Genomic DNA, 26,162 nt, shown 5'->3' with positions numbered 1-26,162 from the left:
TTTAAAGCCAGGAGATTATATGAAATTGCTTGGGGTGAGGGAATATAGAGAATAAAGAAGAGATTTGGAAAAAAAAAAAAAAGAGAGAGGCTTAAGGAACTGAGCCTTTGGGCACTCCAGGAGGTTAGGGAGGTCAGAAAGATGATGAAGAGATAGCAAAGGATAATGAGGTAAGGAAACCAGACAAATATCCTAGAAGCTAAGAAAAGGAAGCATTTATTTCAAGAGAAAAATGCTGCCAAGTCAAAATAAGAGGACTGAAAACTGGCCATTGGATTTATCAATGAGGAGGTTGTTGGTGACCTTGACAAGCAGTGCTGAAGTCATGGTGGCATATGGAATATAGGCAAAAACCTGATTGGAGTAGGTTTGAAAAGCAATGGGAGTAAAGAGGACATAGATAATTATTTTAAAGACTTTTTTGAAAAAGTAAATGATCAGTTGCTATAGGCAGAGTGGAATCAGACGAGGTTTTGTTTTATTTGATAAAGAGGGAATGATTATGTAGAGAAAAGGAAAATTTCTCAAGTTCATCCATAAAAGAGGAAATAAAAACGATTATATGATCATGAGGTGCAGGTGGGCAGATATTTGGGTTGTAGGAGTTTGCAGGAGGTTATATGATGTTTATTGGAATGGAAGATGGCAAGATGAGTCATTAGGGATTAAGAGGAGACAAGAAATTATGGAATATTTATCCAGGAGAACAGGATACTGAATGTATTAGAGAAATGTAGTAAAATTGCTGTGAAGCATTAAGGACATTGTTGAGATTATGGTTATGAATTTAAAGTGAGACTAGTCAGCATCTCAATGTGTTTTTCTCGGTTTAAATGAAGCTGCAAGTTTGCAGGCCCAGAGGATCAAAACTGGTTTGATCAGAGTTGTGGTTTATCAAATAAATTCTGTGAAGGAAGAAAAGAGCAAGGGAATTGAAGGTGGAACTGAAGAAGGATTAGGAGGGAGTGAGGACATGAAGTAGGTGGAGTATAATGAAAAGATGGTAGAATCCTGAGGTCTTAGTGGGTGTAAAAGAACTAGCTCTAAGAGTTGGGATACTAGAGAGATAGTCCTAGAAGAATGGGATACTTGAAATTGAGATTTTGACAGGGTTGCAAGCATTGAAATACTGAACTCTAGGGTTTGACCATGGATATGGGCTTAAGATAAAATGAACGACAAGATATTTGATGGAGAGCAGGTCAAGGGATTGAGAGGGCAGGAGTTGAAGGAACCATCTATGTCTGTAGTCCTTAACCTGGGGTGCGTGAATGAAATTCAGGGGATTTGTGAACTGGAATGGAGATAAATGACATCTTTATATTTACTAATTTTTTTTTTTTAAGATTTTATTTACTTATATGGCAGACAGAGATCACAAGCACGCAGAGAGGCAGGCAGAGAGAGAGGAGGAAGCAGGCTGGATCCCAGGACCCTGGGATTGTGACCTGGGCTGAAGGCAGAGGCTTTAACCCACTGAGCCACCCAGGCGCCCCTATCTTTACTAATTCTTAATGAAATTTAACAGTTCTTTCAATTATGAATATAGATAACAAACCAATAAGGTAATAGCTGACTCCAATAGAAATTATAGATATTTTCATGTCATTTTACAGTTTTGCAAGTTCTTCAAAATATTATTTATGTTAATCACCATTGTAAAATTATAATAGTTATTAGCTCCACTGCAGATCTTTTTATTTAAAGTGTTGGAAAAAGCCACGTGCATTCTTATATTGCATTTTTAAAAATACTTTGATAATGGTATTTCAGTACAACAGTTTTCTTTATAATCCTATATATTTTTTCTATATTTAAAATATTATTCTTAGAAGTAGTCCCTAGGCTTCATCCCCATTAGATTTCTAAAGGGACCCAGAACACACACACATACATTTTAAGAACTGGTGACTTAAGATAGTGAAATCAACAATTATTTCAGGAATAGTATTGCAGAGAATGACAGTGATCCAGCAGTTAAATCTTGAATGAATGAGGAAAGTGCCTATGGCTTATTAGTAACTGCAATAGCAGAGGGAGCTGGTGATGGCATGAGATTGGAAGCTGGCAGGGGTTTTTGTGGTTTTTGTTGTTGTTGTTTGTTTTAGAGGAAGGAGAGAGTGAGAATTGTTTAGAAATGGCAGTGACTCACATGGACACTTCCCCTCCCTCCTGGTCCAATAGGAGACATATAGGAAAGAAAACAGAGGATCCACCATTCCAGAGGATTGCAGGGAAGAAAGAGTGTCATTTAGAGAGACCCAGGTGTTTGAGCAAGATGAAGTGAACATTCACAAATGAGGCTGAGCATGAGTTTGAGAAGGCACAAGGGAAGTGTTTTAAATGGTGAAAGGGGAGAGTTAGGGGATGGAATCAGAAAATATGATGCACATAACCATAGGGGGAATTGAATCCAGGGGATTGGTCTTGGGCTTCTTGTAGGGATTGGCATGTCAGGGAAAGGGGGCATGATGGTTTTCATCCTGATGGCCTGAGGCACACTGTGTAGAGGTGAGTGGAAGTGCAGAAGGAAGTGAGGGAGAGCAGGGCTCTTGCTAGGCAGGTGCAGATTTCTGGCTCTCCATCATCTACCCTCCAGCACTTTTCTAATTTCGTAATAATTTTCCCCCTTCTTCACTCTAGCTCCTCTAGCTCCTTGCTCTTTCTCAAATATGTATGTGTGCTCATACCTCATTGCCTTTGTTGCCATTCCCACTGTCTGATCTGCTCTTTCACAAGATACCTGTCTGACCTGCTCCTTCATTTTGTTCAGGTTTCTGTACAAATACCACTTTATTAGAGAGGATGTCCCTGACCATCGTAAACAGTATGTAATTCTCTCACTTCTGATTAGTTTCTGTCCTCTTAAACTGCTTTTTTTTTTCTTAACACTTAACATTGCCAGATTGATCATTTATCTAATGAATGAATCCCTCTTATCTAGGTCCTCCCACCGGAATATAAGCTCCATCATAGAGCCAGAGTTGGTTTTGTTTACTACTGTATCCCCACCACCTAGAATAGTACTTACATTTGGTAGGCACTCAGAACATCCTCAGTGAAAGAATAAATAAAGTCAGAAACAACCCTCAGAGGATAAAGGGTTGTTTATCCTATACTGCCTAATAATCTAGACTCCAAAGTCAATTGAAGAATTGGTTGCTTAACTTTGCTTAGTCTGTATTTCTCACCTGCAAAGTAGAGATGATAGTAGTACTTACTTCAGAGAGCTAATAAGAATAAGTGAGAAAAGGTATACAAACATCTTACAGAGTACCTAACACTTCAAATTTCTGGATTTTTTTTCCAGAGTCTTTCCATATTTGAAATTAGAGATTTTATTTACTTACCAAGCTACTGACTCTGTTTTCCCCCAGCAACCTGAACTTCTTGTCTGGGATCTTTCAACATCCTTCTGCCCACAGGTTAGCAAGATATGTATGACTTTAGTGCTCTATCTTTCTGGGCAGTACTCATTACCTCACTTCTTATAGTTCTCTCTTACCGAAACTTCTTACACAAACCCTCTTTTCTGTAAGACCATGCTCAGTTTGTGATCACATTGTTACTCTTCCTGGTAGAATAATTCATGTTCAGGTATTAGACTGTGTTAATGGCATATTATGTTATTCCTGTCAGTATTTGCATTTAATTTAGGGACTTATATCCTTAAAGTAAAGCAGACAATGGCAAAATAATGTGAAGTGACTAAGGCTTGCTTTTTTGTTTTTTTTTTGCATTCTTTAGTTCATTTAGTGTAGGTGCTTGCCAACTTCACCTATAAGTTAGAGCAGCTCTGATTATGTTTTATCTTTTTCAAGCATGTGGTACTTAACATTAATTTCCCTAGACAGAATCATAGAGATTTAGATTCAAAGGGACCTTAGAGATTATCCAGACCAGAGATTTTCAGCAGTTTTTTTTTAAAGCAGCAAGACCTTTTTCTCAAATGAAATGTTAGGTAGAAAAAGTACTACATAGATTAATAAAAGCACAGCTGATTGCTAAGTGCAGGAATCTAAGCCCTATAGGTCTCCCTTTGTTGTCTGGGGCAGTCCCTTGAGGGCACTTCCCTGGAACCCTTAGGGCTCCCCAGAGTGCTGTTTTAAAACTACTAATTTACACCAATCCTTTCATTTTTCCAGCTGAGGAAATACACCAAGAGAGTTTGTGTTTCACCCAGTGTTACAGCATAAATTAGTTGGGGCAGTCCTCACATGTGCTGTATTTAAGAAAACACTAATAGACCAGTATGGAAGTTCTTATTTCTAATGCAGATAACTTTTACTCTCTCATTTCTTTAAATCTACCAACTTTTATTTGGTGCTCATACTACATATGAAACACTTTCTATAGTTATAACCGATAAAAAGATTTATGAGACATTAAACTTTTGCCTTAAAAAAAAGCAAATAGTATAGTTAGGGAGATAAAACGTGCAGTTGAAAAGTTATACCAAATGTAAATGTAGCTTCCATACTTGAGAGGTAGCAAAAAAGTGAGACATTAATTGAAAATAAATGATACCAATAATAAGCTCTGTTGGAGCTCAAAAGAAGGTTGAAGCTACTCCATTTGGGCTAGAGAAAGTTTTTTTTTTTTTTTTTTTTAAGATTTTATTTATTTATTTGACAGAGATAGATCACAAGTAGGTAGAGAGACAGGCAGAGAGAGAGAGGGAAGCAGGCTCCCTGCTGAGCAGAGAGCCCGATGCGGGACTCGATCCCAGGAAACCTGAGATCACGATCTGAGCGGAAGGCAGTGGCTTAACCCACTGAGCCCCCCAGGCACCCCTGGGCTAGAGAAAGTTTTGAAAAGGACTGTAGTTGAGCTAACACTCCGCTATGTGAATAGGTATGAGGAATATATCATATGAATAAGAGCAGAGCTTTATGTGAAATGCAGCTCCTTCATTTATCTCTATGTAATGTTGGGGAAGATCTTAAGCTCTGAGTCTGTTACTTTGTCTGCAAAATGGAGATAAATAGGATATATATCAATCAAGGACATATTAATTGGTATGATATGAACTTTAAAATGTCCATTGTTTATCACAATAGAAATTTATTTCTCCTTTGTTTCAGTGTCTATGCTGGGCAGCTTTCCATGAAGTCAGTCAGGGACACAGATTGCTTCTCTTTCAGCTTCTGCCTCCCCTAGGTAGTTTTTTCAGAGAGAGTATTTTCTTTGGGAAGGTTTTCAAGAGATGAGCTTAAAAGTGGTATATAGTATTCTTCTCATTTTCTATTGGCCAAAACTTAATTATAGAGCTATCCCTAAACACAGAGGATGTAGTTAAGCTGTGTGCACAATTTGGAAAGGAAACAAGTCTTAGCGAGCACATGGCAATCTCTGCTACCTCACAGTTTTGCAGAAGATTGGAGGAAATAATGTATGTGACATGCTTAGTACAAGACATGTATGGCATGTAGAAGAATTTAAAAATCCTCTTTAAGATATAGGTAAATTTATATAATGTTTTGCTGGGTACAGATAATTGACTGAATTTCTATTAACATGTGTTTTAACCTCTTTTTGGAGAGGTATCAACTTATTTTTGACTCTTGGCAATGATAATTGACTTTTAAAATGATTCTTCTTGGTAAATTCTTTTCTCCTTCTTCTTTTAGCATGGCGTTATTGCTACAGAAGATGAAGAATATTTTATTGAACCATTAAAGAATACCACAGAGGATTCCACACATTTTAGTTATGAAAATGGTCATCCTCATGTTATTTACAAAAAGTCTACCCTCCAGCAACGACATCTGTATGATCACTCTCATTGTGGGGTTTCAGGTGAGTGAGTGTGTGGCTTTTACAAAGTGTGTTGTGTTGATTTGCCACTGTCTTTCTTCTGACACCTATGGAAAGGTTAATAATAAAAGTCAATAGGAATTTGAGTAATTAGAATGATAATGCTCAGAGTCCTCTTAAAAGATGTCACCTATCCAAATACCATATGACTTCATTCATATTTGAAATTTAAGAAACAACATAAGGAAAAAATGGAAAAAAAATAAAGAAGACAGGAACAAAAAACCAGACTCTTACTTACAGGGAGCAAACTGGTGGTTGCCAGAGGAAGGGTGGATGTGGGGGTGGGTAAAATAGATAAAGGGGATTAAGAGCACACGTGTGTTGATGAACACTGAGTAATGTATAGAATTTTTGAATCATTATGTTCTATACCTGAAACTATTATAACTGTATGTTAATTATGTTAATTATACCTGAATTAAAAAAACAAGAAGAAAAAAAAACTACCTTCCTTTTTATTGGGGAAAAAAAAGGATGTCACTTATCAATAGTTGGAAGCTGTTTGAGAAGTTCTTAAAATATAAGTCTGTGTAAAATTATTTTTTCTTTGAAGGGGAAAAAACCCCCACCCTATTTTATCCAGGTAATAGTTATAATTTTCAAGCACAAGTGTTGCCTCGTCCTCTGTGCTGTCTGGTTAGCCTGATGTTTTTATGCTAATAGTGAGATGTTAGACACTTGAATAAAATTTGAAGAGTCTTAAGGTAGTATTCAAGTGTTAGGGTACTATCGAAATATATAGCAGGGACAGCAAACTTAGACATGAATGGTGAAAGAAGGCTTCATGGAAGAAGTGACTTCTAAGCTGAGGCCTGATGGAGAATGAGAAGGTAGCTGTGCAGAAAGTAGAGGGAACAGTGGGTAGAATGTTCCATATAGCAGAAACAGCATTTACAAAAGTCCTGAACCAGAAGAGAGAATGTCACATTGCAGTCATTGCCAGTTCATAGAACGGGTTATTAGAATGTGGACTGGAGGGATGGGTGAATTTCATAGTGGGTGAGGAGTGGCCGTGAGAGATGAAACTGAAGTGACAAGGAAGGCCAAGACACAAAGGGCTTGTAAACCATATTAAGGAATTTGTTTATCCTAAGTGTGCTGGAAACCAATAGAAAGGTTTTAAGCAGGAATGACATGATCAGATTTGGGTGTTAGAAGTATAACCCTGGCAGTCCTGTGGAGACTGACTGAGAGAAAAGCAACACTAGAGGTGAGGGGTTAGGAGGCTGTTTAGTCTAAAGATTAGAAAACTTACAGAATAGAGAATATATCTGGCATAATAGAAAAAATATGGGCTTTGGTGTAGTTTTAGACAAATGAACCAAACTCTCTAAATACTTTTCTCAGCACACATTAGTTGCTCAAATTTTAGCTATCATTATTATTGAGATGACTGTTTCTAGTATTTAAAGAGCTATTATGTTAAAAAAAAAAAAATTAAGGGCACCTGGCTGGCTTAGTTTGTGGAGCATGCAACTCTTGTTCTTGAGATTGTGGGTTTGAACCCCACATTTGATATAGCGTTTACTTAAAAATAAAACCTTTAAACGTGCTCCTGGGTGGCTCAGTTGGTTAAGTGTCTGACTCTTGATTTGGCTCAGGACGTGGTCTCAGGGTTATGGTATCAAGTCCCAAGCTGGGCTCCTTTGCTCAGTGGGGAGGCTCCTTACGATTCTTTCTCTCCCTCTCCCTCTGCCTCTCCCCTGTCTCTCTCTCTAAAAAAGTTAATAATAATAATAAATAAATAAAAATAAAATCTTTTAAAAAATTGAAGATTCCATTTGTTCTGTATAGTTCTTGTAGGTGGAGCCAGGGGCAGTATATTTCAGTATTTCAGCAGGTTTCAGCTTAATACAAAGAAAAGTTCAGCAACAAGTAATTTTAGAAAAAAGTGGGAAGGGTTCAACAAGTAGATTTATAAAGAATAGAATGGGTTAAACAAACCCATTGTTTTGTTTATGTCCATATGCTTCTTGGGCTCCTTTTCTTCTGCTTCAAGTCTAAGATTGCTCTGGAGTTCTTTCTTCAAGTGACTGTTCTCATTCTACATACACGTCTTGAGTAATCTCTGGGACGCCCTTGTTGATGAAGAGTACTTGATACAGTAAAAATAAAAAGTAATTGATACAGAAAAAGACACTTTTATGTTATGCTTAAGGTATGACATAAAATTTCATAGAAAACAATGAAAAACTTTTTGGTGGATCTTTGCATTGAGAAATGAAACTAAAAATTATGGAAATAGTTTAGTTTATCTTATATTTACTGAATTTAAACTGTAAGTACAATAATATATAAATTCATGAAAAACTAAGATTCAAATATTTAGTTGTTTATTGCAATATAATTTTCCTATCATTTTTTTTCCATAACATGGCATCCTTCACTTCATGATTGTAAAGATGACTTTTTGCAAAAATATTTAAAGATTTCATTGTATTCTGAAAGATAACCCTTAACCATTAGATATTCAAATTATCCTCTTTTGGAGGGCCTATCTTATTATTCGTCTTGCTGAGGTAGATCCTTCTTTTCCAAAGGTTGAGGCATGAATCAGATAGTTCAGTAAATCTACTCTTATTGCCAACATAAACTTTTGTCCTTGTTGGGGAGGATTTTCTTCTTTTAAGGTCTCTCCCCTTGGATTACTGTGCTATTGGCAAAAAATAAAGCAGGTGAATGAGATATTCTTGAATGGCTGAAAAATCTTAAGTGAATTACTGTGACTATTTCCTCACTTTTAGTCTATTCACTAGTCATTTCTGTTACCTTTAACACCAGTCTATTTAGTTCAGACCCTTGTTATCTCTTGCCTTCACCCCTGTAATGACTTTCTAACTGGAGTCTTCCTGTCTTCAGCTTTGTTTTTGTCCTTAGTGGGCTGTCTCCTACATCTGGCTATATTATACTCTTTCTTCCTTTCTTCCTTCCCTCCCTCCCTCCTTTCCAAGATTTTATTTATTCATTTGAGACAGAGACAGAGAGAGTACAGGCAGGGAGAGAGGCAGAGGGAGAGGAAGAAGCAGACTTCCGCTGAGCAGGGAGCCCAACATGGGCTGGATCCCAGCATCCTGGGATCATGACCTGAGCAGAAGGCAGACGCTTACCTGACTCAGCCACAAAGGTGTCCCTGTATTAAACACTTTGAAATGTTTCACTGGCTTCCTAAGAGTGGAATATCTGTCATAGTTCCCTAAATTCTATAGGAATATCACTAAAAAAAATATATTTTATGATTAATAAATTTGGGAAATGTCTGGGTAAGAACTACTGATCTTAATTATGATACTATTTTGACAGGATAATTCAAATGACATGTGCATTTATAGGTGTTAATTTCCAGTTAGCCAGTTATTGGGAACTCAATTTTATATCAAAATATAATATAGAAAAACCCTTTGAGAGTGGGCATATTTATCTCATATTCAGACATAAATTTTCCCATCCTGATTAAATTATATTATCAATCTCAAACAATAATAAAAAATACTTGTTTTTTGTAGAAAATTTAGTAAATATGTGCTAAAAAGAAAAAAAAGGAAGTGAAAATTGCTCTTTACCACTACCCAGGGATAACTGAATACTCTTGTCCATTGATGTAGATATTATTATGTCTCTATACCTGCATTATTTACTTATGTATTTATTAAATAAATATTCATTTAGCATGTATGTGTCAGGCTATTTGAGGTGTTGAGATGCAGCAATAAAACAAGAAAAGTCTCTGCTCCCATGAGGCTTATATTCTAGTGAATAGAGTTAATTAAAAAAGCAATCAAGCAAACAAATAAATACATGGCCAACTATCAAGAAGTAACAAGTGCTATTAGCAAAAAATAAAGCAGGTCCACGCAATAGTTTTGAACAACTTGTATATATTAAGAATATTTTGAACAACTTGTATATATTAGAAATATTTTGAGATTGATCTAAAATTTAAGATCTTATTTCAGATGACAAAGAGATCTACATATTTGACTTTGGGGGAAAAGTTCTTTATTGTATATATTTATGGAGGAATGTTTTCTTTGACATTCTAAACTCTTTCCAAAATTAAATTGAGCATATGTAGTAAGTATCATTTGAATAACTACTGATCTTTGTTTTGAAACAAGTCAGTTGTGTATTCTCTTTTAGACTAAACAAGATATTAGTTACAGATCATTAAGCTTAACACTAAGCAGTCAGTTGACAATTACAGCATGTAGATAATGTTTTCTAATGATCTAATCATGCTGGATTAATTTAATTTTTAAAGTGAAACCAGATATCTTGATTACATTTATTCATTGTGTGTGTATTTTTTATACATCGGACTACAAATTCTTTGCATAGAAGACTCTTTCCACTTATGAATATCCATCAAAGACGTTATATATACATTTACCTGTTGGAGTGAATACCAAGCAAACTAACAATTTAAAAAGCCAGAAGTCTGAAATTTTTTAAAATGATGATAACAATAACTACTTTATATTGAGTACTGTCTAATGAGGAACGTTATTGCTGTGTTTATTTTGCCCAATCAAGTCTAATTCTTTTCACAAATACTTTAAATAAATATAAGGAGAAATTGAATGGATCAGAAGAGTGAAAATGATCAAAATAATGGAAATTAAATCCTGCATTTAGACATTTAGACTGTTCATCTGGAGGAAGGGAAAACTAGGCATGATTTGAATACATGGGTGGTTTTATGATATTGGAAGATGAGCAAAAAAAAAGAACTGGAATTATGTTAATGCAGAAAGGATTTTGACCATTTCATAACAATATTACTACAAATTCAGTGGCTTAAGCAATATGCTTTTATTATCTCACAGTTTCTGTGGACCTGAAGTTGTACATGAATGAGTTAATTGACTTAGCCTCAGCCAGGACTGGGTTCTCTTCTAGAGTCTCGACAGGGGAAGAATCTACCTTCCTATTCCCACGATTGTCGGCAGCATTCAGTTCCTTGCTATAAAAAGACTGAAAGCTTTAGTTTGGGGCTGGTTGTCTGCCATCTGTAGTTCCTTGTCATGTACAGTTCACCAATTTGGTTGCCTATTTCCTTAAAGTCAGCAAGGGAAAGACTCTTCTAGTAAGAAAGATGCTACAATATTATGTAATTAATTATGTACTCATATATGTGTAATCATGTATATCCCTTTATCTTTGCTATACTCTCTTGGTTAGAAGCAAGATACAGTCCCACCCACACTAAAGAGGAGGAGATCACACAAAGTGTAAACATTGGGAGATCATGGGGGCCACCTTAAGAGTCTGTCTGGAAGAGGGGAGTACTTACTGGCTGTCCAGAAGTTATACTATTGAAATAAAAAGTAATATGTCTCTCCCTCTCTTGGCCTTTAGGAATAAAATATACTCATTTAATTTATATGAGTTTCAAAACTATTTTACTGGTATTCATCATAGTCATTTCCATCTCTTATTTCTTAAAATTTTTAACTCTTACCAAAGTAATTTTTAAAGGGTAAAGGCTAAAGAAATTAGAAAAATAATAGAAAATACTGCCAGTTTCTGTCAACTATATTATATAAATTAATCTGATTCTTCCTCACTAAATTGTTTAATAAGTAGATGTTAGAAAGATCATACAGATACGAAAGTAAGGTATGCAGAGGACCTGCACCTGTTCAAGTTTATTAAATAAAGGTAAATGTAAATGAGACAAGTGTTTACAAATACCATAGAACTAAAAGGTTTTCTCTGTACTGAAGGACCAACTGTTAGAAAACAAAGGATTAAACTGCAATCCACAGTGAAATGTGGTTTAAAGGAAGCTGGAATCGTAATCCTTCAACTCTCATTGTAGCACCACTTACCTCTAGGTTTTGGAAGAGGACTACTTTGGGTCTCTGTTAGTATAAATAGTTATATATCATAAAGCTAAATAAAAAACTTAATTCACAGGCTTTTAGAATTGAGATTTCTAGAGCAGTAGAATTACTCTAATTAAGATAGTTTAATAAAAAATCTTACTTTAACATAAATGCTCAGAGACATTTCAGGAATAGGATTTTGGGGGTACCTGGCTGACTCAGTTGGTAGAGCATGTGACTCTTGATATTGAGGTGGTGAGTTCAAGCTCCACATTAGGCATAGAGCTTACTTAAAAAAAAAAAGGAACAGATTTTTGCAATATTGATGTTCTTCATCAGAATTGTCTTATGGCATTTATAAAGTTAATGCTCTAGTTGTTTTTAAGAAAACTTTATATAAAGTACATCTGTATTTAAAAATATTATGACATAATCAGTCACTGGAATAATATGCAATGATTATTTTAAAATATTTTTATTCATTAGGCTTATTTTTTGTTTTTATGAACAGCTGAATGTTATTAATGTTCAATTTGTTTCAAATAAGATGACTATTTTGAAAACCTTAAAGAATTTAATTTTCTCACTATTATATTTCCTCATCCCCTCTCCTCACTGAAATATCTTAATACTTTAGAAAATTTATGAGAAGCATGTCTATATGAAAGATTTAAAAATAAGTAAACTTCATTGGTGAACCTATCTGAACTAGTTAATTATTTTATTGTAGACCTCATAAGAAGCGGCAAACCTTGGTGGCTGAATGACACATCTACTTTTCCTTCTTCACTACCAATTAATGGCACGCATATCCGCCACAGACAGAAGAGATCAGTAAGCATTGAGCGGTTTGTGGAGACATTGGTAGTGGCAGACAAAATGATGGTGGGCTACCATGGCCGCAAAGACATTGAACATTACATTTTGAGTGTGATGAATATTGTAAGTTTGATGCCTCTATATAATATTTTAACTTAATAATTTGTGGTTTTGACTAAGGTCATGGATTTTTAATGTGAATTAATGATTTTAAGAATTTACTCATCTAAAATGAGAAAGAATTAATATATTAATGTTTCAGTTCCATAGGAAATAAATTTAAAGATGAACTTTTGTTCATTTTAGATAATGTGTTTTTGAATGGGTCATATTAAATCCTATTTAAGAGGTTTTCTTTAACTTGAAACATCAGCTCACCCTCTTAATTACTATGTTATAGTTCAGTTTTAGGAGAGAATACTTCTTGAGGTAGATTTGTATAAAAATCTTTTATGGAGGCATCTTGAGGGTAGAATTCTAAGTGTAATGGGATAAAATAATATCTTTTTATATAAAAAGTGGTTTAATTTATGAAATATTGTTTTACCATTCTTTAAAAAAGTACTAAACAATCGGCCTATGATTTTTGTCTGACTTTGTGTGTTTTCTTATTTTCTGGAGGTCAGGTTGCCAAACTTTACCGTGATTCCAGCCTAGGAAACGTTGTGAATATTATAGTGGCCCGCTTAATTGTTCTTACAGAAGATCAGGTAAGAATGAGTTAGTTTAGAAATCTAAAACTTTTAATAAACAGGCTACAGAATTATGTATTATAAATTATTTTATTATTGTTCCTCTTAGGAAGTTCTAGTTGAATATGATTTTCACTACTAAGCATTTAATATTTTAAGTAGTTTATAATAATGTAACTCCTATGTCATGGTAAGGCTCCATATATGTATATTAGCTTTATGTTTCAGTATAAAGATGAGCATTTGCATGGCAGATCTACTAATAGTGGTTTTGGTTGCTGAGAATCACATATATTCACATGATCATTAAAGCTGGAACTGGAAAGAATATTCAAAAGTACACTAAATTAACTCTAGGTCAGATATTACAGAGATAAAAATTGGCAAGAGATTATTCCTAGAAACCACTGCTTCTAATTATAGTCCCACTTTAGTCTTCAAAAGTTTTAACAACTGACCTTAGTAATTTGTTTGGAACATTTCTGGTATGCATGTTGTATTGCAGCCAAACTTGGAGATAAACCACCATGCAGACAAGTCCCTCGATAGCTTCTGTAAATGGCAGAAATCCATTCTCTCTCACCAAAGTGATGGAAACACGATTCCAGAAAATGGGATTGCCCACCACGATAATGCTGTTCTTATTACTAGGTATGGTTTGTTGCAAATATTTTATCTTTGATTGTTGTGTTTGATATTTTAACTATATTTGGTTCTGTCTAAAGCCTCATTCAGGTAATGAGTATATTGAAAGCAAACTGGTAAATTTGTTAATCACAATTGAGAAAGAATATATTACACTATTATAGTATTTGCATCAAATGAACCAAATAAGAAAAAAGAACATATTTAGAGTTGACTTAGAAATATAATAAACATCTTTCCTTCAACTGATACCTATTCCTAAGGTTTAATTGGAAGCACATGTATGTTTTCTTCATTGAACAAAATACATAATAAAACAAAGATTAAAAAGTATGAGATTATATTTTAAAAACAAAGCTGAGTCATCATTCTTGGTTATAAAATACATTAATTATTCTTATCTCCAAATTTTTAAAAGGGAGGACATCAATAGTTACACAATTTACTTGGATGAATGTTTATTTAATTAAAAATATTTTAATTAAGGTCTAAATATAAAGAAGCACATTTATTACATTACATGTTGATAGCTTGCTTCTCAGGAAAAAATTATTATTTGATGATAATGCAATGAATTTATATATTTCTTTCCAGTTTTACATAACTTGTTCAGATCCTTTTATTCCTTACTCTCCAACAAGAAGTCTGTGAAATAGATACCATTATTATTTTTCCCATGCAAAAAAAAGAGGAAACTAGTTTAAAATACTTTAATTGCTCAAGTAAGTGAAAGTGCAGATCTCAACCCTGGTAATCCTGACTTCTATGACTGTACTATGCTAGCTGTCTTAGTTTTTTATACCTTAATTGTGACTGGTTAGAAGCATGCTTAAATCATTTAAGATGAACTTGTCTTTTGACCTCTTATCAGTATTTAAAAATGACCAAAAAATAAGCAAAATGGAAGCATTATTCTATCTTAGTAAAATGAAATATTCTTTGTTATCTTATTTCTTTAATTGGCAAGATAGTATTTAACATGTATTTCTTCTGTGGTGTGCCCATTGACTCTACATTAAACTATACGGAGGGAGTATAAAGTTACATGGCATCAGAATCTTGAGATCCCAGAAGATAATGTGACTTTAACTTTTTAAAAAATGTCCCTGTTAACTAAGTTGTAGAGTTAAAGCTTCTGAGTTTTTTTTTTTTTTGAAACAATTCTAATTACTATAATTGACTTTATCTACCTGGCATTGTAAACTAGAAAATTTTGTTTATGACATGCTTGCTGAATAAAAACAACATTGTATGGGTTCTGTATTCATATGTGTTGACATGTCAGTGTGATAAATTCTGCAATTCTTCAGAGTCTTGTGGTCTGGAATGATTCCCAAATGTATTTGAGGAGTTAAAAATACACTAAGAATTGTGCAAATATAGAAACATTTGTATAAAAATATATATATGGATATGATTAGTGCCAATGAAATTACTACAGGAAAATGTTATATACGGTTAGCAAAATGATCACAGATAATTTACATTGGCTTCTGTGTTTATATTTATAAAGTCCAACTCTCCCCAAAAGATAATGCCCAGTGGACTCCTAGTGCTTTATATTTTTGTTATTGTATGTGCATTCAATTTTTAGCTTTTGCATCAAATGACAGTAGCTATACCAAGAGTGCACGTTTAGAAGTGTTTGAGTCGTGAAATTTATCTGGGCAGTTAGCCATCTTTTCTTTGCACTGGCTGCAATATTCAGCTGTCTTTTTCCTCTGAATTGGTCCCGATATTTTTCTGATCCTCTGCAGAGCTCTTCCTTGTTTCTATAAGCTACTTTGAGTGCTTTCTTGATGCCCGAGGTTTGAATGTAAAATTTTCTTTTTAAATTTGTCTCTTAAAGGTTGGACTAGTACTAGGAACGATCTCAGGATTTAACAGGACGGTACTTTGAAGAGTTCATGTCTCATACCATTTTTGATTGGTTATATAGTGGAGGTTAGAAAAGTACCTCTTTGGGGCGGCATAGAGTGCCTTTTTGAATTGTTGTTGTCTCAAAGTAACTTTTAGCTTATTTAAATGTCTACTTACTTAAAAGTCTAGTGAATTATTAAGGCCATGGAGTGACTTCTAAATTTGATGAATGTCATCTGTAATACATAGAGTTTTTTGTTGGGTGGTTAACCATCTTGATTCTTTCTTATATATTTTTAATTTGTGAAACTGAATATATCTTTAAAATTATACTACTACTTTTAGTAAAATTAAAGAATTTTTATAAATGCTCTTATATTAATGTTTTTCATTGCTCTTATATTACCGTTTTTCATGGCCTTCTGTAACTCACTCATTACCATATTCAGGATTATGACTTCACCATTTATAGGTAAGATCATGATTTGTGTTTGCTTGAAATGTCAGCTCACTAGAGAGAATGTATAATGTGTTTACTGTGAATTCCAGAGAAAAATTAATGGGTATGTTTATCTCCACTAGGCCAAATTTTATCTCAGGGATTTAAATGTTTTAAGCAGAAAACCACTTGGAACTGTAGTTACTTAGGTAATAATAGTTACTTTTGGAAAAATGAAAGTATGAAAACTCAAAATACTGTCTTCTCTTAGCAAATAATATTTTTTATATTGATATAAATTTAAAGCAAACTGCTCTACAAAGCTATCAGTCACTGTGACTAGACATAAATAAATAAGCAATATAAAAAATTTAAAATTCTGGGAGTGCCTGGATGGCTTAGTCAATTGGCATCCGACTTGATTGTGGCTCAGGTCATGATATCAGGGTCGTGAGATTGCATGGGGCTGCATGGGGCTCTGCACTGAATGAGGAGGCTGCTTAAGATTCTCTCTGCTTCTCCTTTTGCCCTGCTCTACTCCCACTCTCTCTCTAAATAAAAAGTAAATTAATTAAAAAAATTTCTTTTATCTGGTATAAAAAATACTGCATTAACATCAAAGAGTATATTAAAAATTATTTATATATACACATATTATTTTAATTTTATGTACATTTATTTGTATACATAAGTGTATATGTATATATATGTTTATATAATGAACATTTATTATATACCAGCTAGCTTTATCAAATTTTTTTAAAAAATTGAAGTATAGAGGCGCCTGGGTGGCTCAGTGGGTTAAGCCTCTGCCTTTGGCTCAGGTGGTGATCCCTGAGTCCTGGGATCGAGCCCGGTGGCAGGCTCTCTGCTCAGTGGGAAGCCTGCTTCCCACTCTCTCTCTGCCTACCTCTCTGCCTACTTGTGATCAAATAAATAAATAAATAAATAAAATATTTATTTTATTTATAAAAAAATAAATAAATAAAATCTTTTAAAAAAGATTTTATTTATTTGACAGAGAGAGATCACAAGTAGGCAGAGAGGCAGGCAGAGAGAGAGCGGGAAGCAGGCTCCCCACCAAGCAGAGAGCCCAATGCCGGACTCGATCCCAGGACCCTGAGATCATGACCCCAGCCGAAGGTAGCTGCTCAACCCACTGAGCCACCCAGGTGCCCAATAAATAAAATATTTAAAAAATTTTAAAAAACTTAAAGTATAATTGACAGTATCTACTTTAAGTGTACAGTGTAATACCTGGATGTTCATATATCTCCCCAGATCTTGAAGTTTGTAGCCATTATTTCCTTTAATAAGCTTTTTGCCTCTTTTTCTCTCTCTCTTCTTCTTAGACTCCCATGATGCTAATATTTCATTTCTTCTTTTTTGTTTTTGTTTTTGTTTTTGTTTTTCTTTTAGTGGGTAATATCAAATAACTTGTTTCCAAGTTCATGGTTTCTTTCTTCTGCTCGATATGTCTGCTGTTGTTCTCTATTGCGTTTTTTAAAATTTCATTCATTTTATTCTTCAGCTCCAAAATTTCATTTTGATTCTTTTATATAATTTTGATCTCCCTTTTGAATTTATTATTTTATTCACACATTCTTTTTCTGATATCACTGAGTTGTGGATCTGTCTTTTTGTAGCTTGCCAAACTTTTTAAGAACAATTATTTTGAATTATTTGTCAATTATTTGTCAGATTTCTATTCCTTTGCAGTCAGCTACTGGAAAATCATTGTATTCATTTGGTGGTGTCACATTTCCTTGATTTTTCAACTTTCTATAGCTTTGTGTTAATATCTATACATTTAATGGAATAGTCACCTTTTCCAGATTTTATGGAATGATTTTGGAAGAGAAGGATCTTTGTCTGTGAGCATAAGAGTACTGGCTGGGTTGAGTATGGTGTTTCTAGCTCTGGGAAAGTTCCAGCAATGTAGTCTCTATTCACCTGTGTTAGCTGAGATTAGCCTTAGTGAAGATTTCAAAGTTTCTTAATTGTCAAGGCTACGTTTTTCTGCAGCAGTAGTAAAGGCTGTTGGGGCCCACAAGATCTCTTTTTCTTTCATGGGGAATGTCATGATTCAAGGGATTTCTCTTGAAGAGGGGTCCAGCTTGCAAGTACCCATGAGTGTTGGTAGTACTGATATCTGATATGTGGGGACATTTGGTAATTTTTAAAAAATAATTGAATATGATACTATATAACTAGGTCAAGCAATGATTAATATTTTGTACTTGAAACTCTACAAACAGAATTTAAGAAGATAAAATAGAACTGTATATATACACTTAAAAAGTTATGCATGTTGGGGCACCTGAGTGGCTCAGTTGGCTAAGCATCTGCCTTCCACTCAGGTCTTGATCCTGGGTTCTGGGATCCAGCCCTGTGTATGGGTCCGTGCTCAACAGATAGTTTGCTTCTCCTTCTCCCTCTGTCTGCTATCCCCACTGATTGTGCTCTTTCCCTCTCTCTCTGTCAAATAAATAAAATCTTTTTTTTTTAAAGATTTTATTTATTTATTTGACAGAGAGAGATCACAAGTAGACAGAGAGGCAGGCAGAGAGAGAGAGAGAGAGAGAGGGAAGCAGGCTCCCCGCTGAGCAGAGAGCCCGATGCGGGCCTCGATCCCAGGACCCTGAGATCATGACCTGAGCCGAAGGCAGCGGCTTAACCCACTGAGCCACCCAGGCACCCCAATAAAATCTTTAAAAAAAAGTTATACATGTTACAAAACTTTCATATTATTCTAATTAAGCTTTGTATTAAGAAACTGTAAATTAATAGGTGCTTAGAAGTACATATCTACAATTTGACAGATTTAAAAATTATTTATATTCCCATGTGAAGTCAGAAAATATTCACCAAATTTAAAGTCAAGACAATTTCCTTCTTTCTTTCTTAAAAATATCTTTAATATTTTATTTATTTATTTGAGAGAGAGAGAGAAAGATAGTGAGAGAGGAGGAGCAGAGGAGAAAGGGAGAAGCAGGCTTCCCACTGAGCCGGGAGCCTGATGCAGGCTTCCATCCCCAAACCCTGGGACCATGACCTGAGCTGAAGGCAGAAGCCCAACTGACTAAGCCACTCAGGCGCCCCCAAGTCATTTTCTAAATTTTATTTTGTTGCAAAAGCACTCAAGAAATCTTTTTATAGTCTGAAAATCAGTAGGAATTTAGAGACATAGAGTATTCTTGTACCAGTGTTGAGCAATTAACATGAACAGACTAATATATTAATTTCCTGGAGTTCTCCTATCAAACATTAGAATCATGTTTTCCATCTTTAATATACTAGTATATAACAATATATATTTTAGACAGGAATTATAACCTACATTTTTTTGATTATAGATTTATTGAGATATAATTCATAGACCATACACTTTGCCCATTTAAATGTACAGCTCCATGGCTTTTAGTATATTTACAGGCTTGTGCAGCCATCACTGTAATTAATTTTAGGACATTTCCATCATTCTTATATGAAGTTGTCACCCAGTCTCTTATCTTTCCCATACCAGCCCCAGACTGAGCAACTACTAATCTACTTTTAGTCTCTATAGCTTTGCCTATTCAGGACTGGTTGTATGAATGGAATAATAAAATATGTAGTCTTTTGTGACTGGCTTTTACTTTGCATAGTGTTTTCAAGGTTCATCTACATTGTGGCATATATCAGGACTTCATTCCTCTTACTTGACTACATTCTTGAAAAGTCAAGATCCAGATTTTTTAACAATGCCTCTATTAATAGGCTATTCTTTAATAATCATACTTCCTTTTCAGTTTTTTATTCATGAAATGCATAGGACATATAAATATATCTCATAATACAGATGCAAAAATTGCACACCAAGTCACATATTTTCGTCTTTAATTAAAATGAACATATTTATCCTCTTAAGGGATCATGACTATTTGCTTTGTTGTTGCTGGATTTTAAAGGGATTAGAATTTCCAAAGTCAACTAATATTTTCAGTTGGGAGATTGAAAATAACTATAAAAAAATAGTTTCTTGCTACAACTTGGCCTATAGTGTGTGAATGTAAGCAAGTTTTCTTAATTTTTATAGACTGTATCTATCAGAATTATATATTACCTTCATGATTATATATTAAAACAGATAGGAAAAGGAAATTAAATGTGATACATTAACTTTTATTTGGTATTCATTTATGGATTTCTTTTAATCCTTAAGGAAATGCCAGATAAATTTTTTATGAACTATCACTAGACTTCTAAGAATATGCCAAATTATTGGCAGCAGAGGAATCTTGAATTCAGTTTGTGGATGAATTGATTTTGTAATTTGGGCATTTTGAGACATTTATTTTTCTTTTACCACTCTGGCTCTTTCATGCTTAGTTATCCAAACCACCTATACCCTTCTTCCTTTTCCAGATTCACTTCATCCCTGGTTGATTCATTTCATCTCTGGTTTGTTGATTCCTTACTCAAGTGTGTTTATCTAGATTCAGTTTCCATTCCAATCAAGGATTGTGATAGACTTGTGCAACCTTAATTTCCTGTGCAATCTGGAACAGTTTTAAGAGTGAGAGAGGGTACCATTGGCAGGTATGCCTAGACAATAGGCACAAACTAAGATCAGGTAAATAAGGATTATGGTCATCCCAGGCATTACCTATGTTTGCTTCTTAAACTTTAATTAAAAATGTAAATAAGAAGATATTTTTCTCTCACTGCCTAAGGTTGACTAAATATATGTAATTTAATGAACTATCTTTTTTTTTACACACCTTGACTAAAACTGGGGTTTACTTGTAAGGGGCATCATTAAATACTTAAAGAAGGGTCTATTCTAAAATACACTTATTTTTAAGGAATGGTAAGTTTAGTATCTATATTGGTTTTATGGATGTACTTATGCAATTGTTTATTATGTGCCAGAATCTTAAGTGCTTTGCAGATGTTTAATCTTTTAAACTGCATGAGAGAAGTTCTGTATCTCCATTTTATAGATGAGGAAACTTGGGCACAGGGAAGTGAAATAATTGGCCAGATCACACATTAATTAAAAGACCCGAGATTTATACCAGGTAATCTGGTTCCAGACTCCTTTGAGAGGAATTATAAGGGTGTTGAACAGAAAATAATGTGGAGATACTTTAATAATGTTGGTGCCTGTGGTAGGCAGACCTCTTTGATGCCCCTCAATGATCTTTGCCTGCTGCTATTCATGATTTTGTGTCATCTGCTCATATTGAGTTTGTGCTAAACCTAATGAATTGACATCTTCACAATGCAGATTCTTCCTACCTACAAAAAGATATATCTCTTTGTTTATTTAGGTCTTCTCTAATTTTTCTTAGCAATGTTTTGTGATTTTTCAATGTTTTCACACTTGTTTGTTCTTGTTGTAAATGATATTTTTAAAATTTCATTTTTTTAAAATTTTATTTTAAAATTTTATTTTTTATAACATATATTTTTATCCCCAGGGGTACAGGTCTGTGAATCGCCAGGTTTACACACTTCACAGCACTCACCATAGCACATACCTTCCCCAATGTCCATAATCCCCCCCCAAGCCCGCTCCCCCCATCAACCCTCAGTTTGTTTTGTGAGATTAAGAGTCACTTATGGTTTGTCTCCCTCCCAATCCCATCTTGTTTCATTTACTCTTCTCCTACCCCCTTAGCCCCCCATGTTGCATCTCCTCTCCCTCATATCAGGGAGATCATATGATAGTTGTCTTTCTCCGATTGACTTATTTCGCTAAGCATGATACCCTCTAGTTCCATCCACGTCGTCGCAAATGGCAAGATTTCATTTCTTTTGATGGCTGCATAGTATTCCATTGTGTATATATACCACATCTTCTTTATCCATTCATCTGTTGATGGACATCTAGGTTCTTTCCATAGTTTGGCTATTGTAGACATTGCTGCTATAAACATTCGGGTGCACGTGCCCCTTTGGATCACTACGTTTGTATCTTTAGGGTAAATACCCAGCAGTGCAATTGCTGGGTCATAGGGTAGTTCTATTTTCAACATTTTGAGGAACCTCCATGCTGTTTTCCAGAGTGGTTGCACCAGCTTGCATTCCCACCAACAGTGTAGGAGGGTTCCCCTTTCTCCGCATCCTCGCCAGCATCTGTCATTTCCTGACTTGTTAATTTTAGCCATTCTGACTGGTGTGAGGTGGTGTCTCATTGTGGTTTTGATTTGTATTTCCCTGATGCCGAGTGATATGGAGCACTTTTTCATGTGTCTGTTGGCCATCTGGATGTCTTCTTTGCAAAAATGTCTGTTCATGTCTTCTGCCCATTTCTTGATTGGATTATTTGTTCTTTGGGTGTTGAGTTTGCTAAGTTCTTTATAGATTTTGGACACTAGCCCTTTATCTGATATGTCATTTGCAAATATCTTCTCCCATTCTGTCAGTTGTCTTTTGGTTTTTTTAACTGTTTCCTTTGCTGTGCAAAAGCTTTTGATCTTGATAAAATCCCAAAAGTTCATTTTTGCCCTTGCTTCCCTTGCCTTTGGCGATGTTCCTAGGAAGATGTTGCTGCGGCTGAGGTCGAAGAGGTTGCTGCCTGTGTTCTCCTCAAGGATTTCGATGGATTCCTTTCTCAAATTGAGGTCCTTCATCCATTTTGAGTCTATTTTCGTGTGTGGTGTAAGGAAATGATCCAATTTCATTTTTCTGCATGTGGCTGTCCAATTTTCCCAACACCATTTATTGAAGAGGCTGTCTTTTTTCCATTGGACATTTTTTCCTGCTTTGTCGAAGATTAGTTGACCATAGTGTTGAGGGTCTATTTCTGGGCTCTCTATTCTGTTCCATTGATCTATGTGTCTGTTTTTGTGCCAGTACCATGCTGTCTTGATGATGACAACTTTGTAATAGAGCTTGATCCGGAATTGTGATGCCACCGACTTTGGCTTTCTTTTTCAATATTCCTTTGGCTATTCGAGGTCTTTTCTGGTTCCATATAAATTTTAGGATTATTTGTTCCATTTCTTTGAAAAAAATGGATGGTACTTTGATAGGAATTGCATTAAATGTGTAGATTGCTTTAGGTAGCATAGACATTTTCACAATATTTATTCTTCCAATCCAGGAGCATGGAACATTTTTCCATTTCTTTGTGTCTTCCTCAATTTCTTTCATGAGTACTTTATAGTTTTCTGTGTATAGATTCTTAGTCTCTTTGGTTAGGTTTATTCCTAGGTTAGGTCTCAGGTACACAACCTAACCCTACACCTAAAGGAGCTGGAGAAAGAACAAGAAAGAAACCCTAAACCCAGCAGGAGAAGAGAAATCATAAAGATCAGAGCAGAAATCAATGACATAGAAACCAAAAAAACAATAGAACAAATCAACGAAACTAGGAGCTGGTTCTTTGAAAGAATTAATAAGATTGATAAACCCCTGGCCAGACTTACCAAAAAGAAAAGAGAAAGGACCCAAATAAATAAAATCATGAATGAAAGAGGAGAGATCACAACGAACACCAAAGAAATACAGAGAATTATAAGAACATACTATGAGCAACTCTACGCCAACAAATTTGACAATCTGGAAGAAATGGATGCATTCCTAGAGACATATAAACTACCACAACTGAACCAGGAAGAAATAGAAAGCCTGAACAGACCCATAAGCAGTAAGGAGATTGAAACAGTCATCAAAAATCTCCAAACAAACAAAAGCCCGGGGCCAGACGGCTTCCCGGGGGAATTCTACCAAACATTTAAAGAAGAACTAATTCCTATTCTCCTGAAACTGTTCCAAAAAATAGAAATGGAAGGAAAACTTCCAAACTCATTTTATGAGGCCAGCATCACCTTGATCCCAAAACCAGACAAGGATCCCATCAAAAAAGAGAACTACAGACCAATATCCTTGATGAACACAGATGCAAAAATTCTCGTCAAAATACTAGCCAATAGGATTCAACAGTACATTAAAAGGATTATTCACCACGACCAAGTGGGATTTATTCCAGGGCTGCAAGGTTGGTTCAACATCCGCAAATCAATCAATGTGATACAACACATTAATAAAAGAAAGAACAAGAACCATATGATACTCTCCATAGATGCTGAAAAAGCATTTGACAAAGTACAGCATCCCTTCCTGATCAAAACTCTTCAAAGTGTAGGGATAGAGGGCACATACCTCAATATTATCAAAGCCATCTATGAAAAACCCACCGCAAATATCATTCTCAATGGAGAAAAACTGAAAGCTTTTCCGCTAAGGTCAGGAACACGGCAGGGATGTCCGTTATCACCACTGCTATTCAACATAGTACTAGAAGTCCTAGCCTCAGCAATCAGACAACAAAAGGAAATTAAAGGCATCCAAATCGGCAAAGAAGAAGTCAAACTATCAATCTTCACAGGTGATATGATACTCTATGTGGAAAACCCAAAAGACTCCACTCCAAAACTGCTAGAACTTGTACAGGAATTCAGTAAAGTGTCAGGATATAAAATCAATGCACAGAAATCAGTTGCATTTCTCTACACCAACGACAAGACAGAAGAAAGAGAAATTAAGGAGTCAATCCCATTTACAATCACACTCTTTGTAGTTTCTTAAAGCAGAAACTGTGGTCATTGACTCATGACCTTTCTGCTTTTTCTGGTATGTGTTCGGTGTTATAAAATTTCCTTCTAAATTCAGTTTTATCACATCCCACAAATTTATGTTGTAGTTTCAGCTCAAAATACTTTTTATTTTATTTATTTATTTTTAAAGATTTTATTTATTTATTTGACAGATAGAGATCACAAGTAGGCAGAGAGCCAGGCAGAGAGAGAGAGGAGGTTCCCTGCTGAGCAGAGAGCCCGATGTGGGGCTTGATCCCAGAACCCTGGGATCATGACCTGAGCCAAAGGCAGCGTCTTTAACCCTCTGAGCCACCCAGGTGCCCCTCAGAATTCTTTTTAATTCCCCTTTATTTCTTTTCTTTTTCCCATGCACTACTTTTAGTTCTGAATATTTGTCCCCCCACTGAGATCATTCTTTTATTTCCGATTTAATTCTTTTACAGTCAGAAAATATACTTTGTATTACTCAAATGCTTTTCAACTTATTGAGAATTGTTTTATGGCCCAGAATATGGTCTTTCTTGGTATATGTTTCAAGTGCACTTCAGATGAAAAGAATTGTTGGGTGGAATATCCTAAAAATATTAATCAGATTAATTTGGGTGTTCAGAATTTTCAAGTCTTTTATATCCTACTGATTTAAATAATTTGATTATGATGTATTTTGAAATAATTTCCTTCATGTTTACAATTGCTGAGATAATTATATCTGATTTTATCAGTTTTGCAATTTCTAGTCATTATTTCCTCAAATATATTTTTGGTTTTACTCCCTTCCTCTTTTGGTGATTCCACCTGCCCTTGTATTTGACTGCTTGAAGTTGTTCTACAGCTCACTGATGTTCTGTTTATTATTTTAAATTCTCTTTTCTCTGTGTTTTTCATTTTGGGTAGTTTCTATTGCTGTGTCCTCTCATTTGTTAATTTTTTTCCCCTCAGTGTCTAATCGGTCATTAATACCATCTAATTTATATTTTCATTTCACACAGCATAAATTTTTTCGTCTAGTAGTTTAATTTTTTTTTAATCTTCCACATCATTTTGGAGATATAAAAAGTTGGGAAAATATAAAGCTTTAGAAAGTATAAAAACTGTTTTAAAGATCTTGTCTGCTAGTTTTAGTATCTCTGTCAGTTCTGAATCAGTTTCAATTGACTAATAAATCTTTTTATTATGAGTTGCATTTTCCTGCTTCTTTGCATGCCTGGCAGTCTTTGATTGGATATCAGACATTCTGTTATTTTGCCTCTTGGGGTACTGGATTTATTTGTAGTAAATATTCTAATTTCTGGGGACATCTGGGTGGCTCAGTCTGTTAAGCAGCTGCCTTTAGCTCAGGTCGTGATCCCAGGGTCCTGGGATAGAGGCCCACATCAGGTTCCCTGCTCAATAAGGAGTCTGTGTCTTCCTCTCCACCTACCCCTCCCCCACCTGTACTCTCTCTGTCTCTGTCTCTGTCTCTCTCTCAAAT

General features: G+C 35.0%; 1 protein-coding gene across 5 annotated transcripts in view; it reads left to right on the top strand.

Annotated features, from left to right (window-relative positions):
- ADAMTS6 (ADAM metallopeptidase with thrombospondin type 1 motif 6) overlaps positions 1-26,162 on the top strand; it is a 312,212-nt gene that overhangs the window by 23,988 nt on the left and 262,062 nt on the right. For all 5 annotated transcript variants that reach the window (XR_007127597.1, XM_047730844.1, XM_047730845.1 and 2 more), the window contains 4 exons: positions 5,631-5,799; positions 12,376-12,587; positions 13,091-13,174; positions 13,662-13,807. Coding sequence is in view for 4 of the 5 variants with exons in the window: in XM_047730844.1 (XP_047586800.1) it covers positions 5,631-5,799; positions 12,376-12,587; positions 13,091-13,174; positions 13,662-13,807 (611 nt within the window). In the remaining variant the exon portion in view is untranslated. The remainder of the gene's footprint in view (positions 1-5,630; positions 5,800-12,375; positions 12,588-13,090; positions 13,175-13,661; positions 13,808-26,162) is intronic.

The sequence above is a fragment of the Lutra lutra genome, chromosome 5 (assembly GCF_902655055.1).
Source record: "Lutra lutra chromosome 5, mLutLut1.2, whole genome shotgun sequence".
Lineage (NCBI taxonomy): Eukaryota > Metazoa > Chordata > Mammalia > Carnivora > Mustelidae > Lutra > Lutra lutra.
The sequence above is the reverse complement of the archived record's forward strand: the minus strand, read 5'-3'. Positions and strand labels throughout refer to the sequence as shown.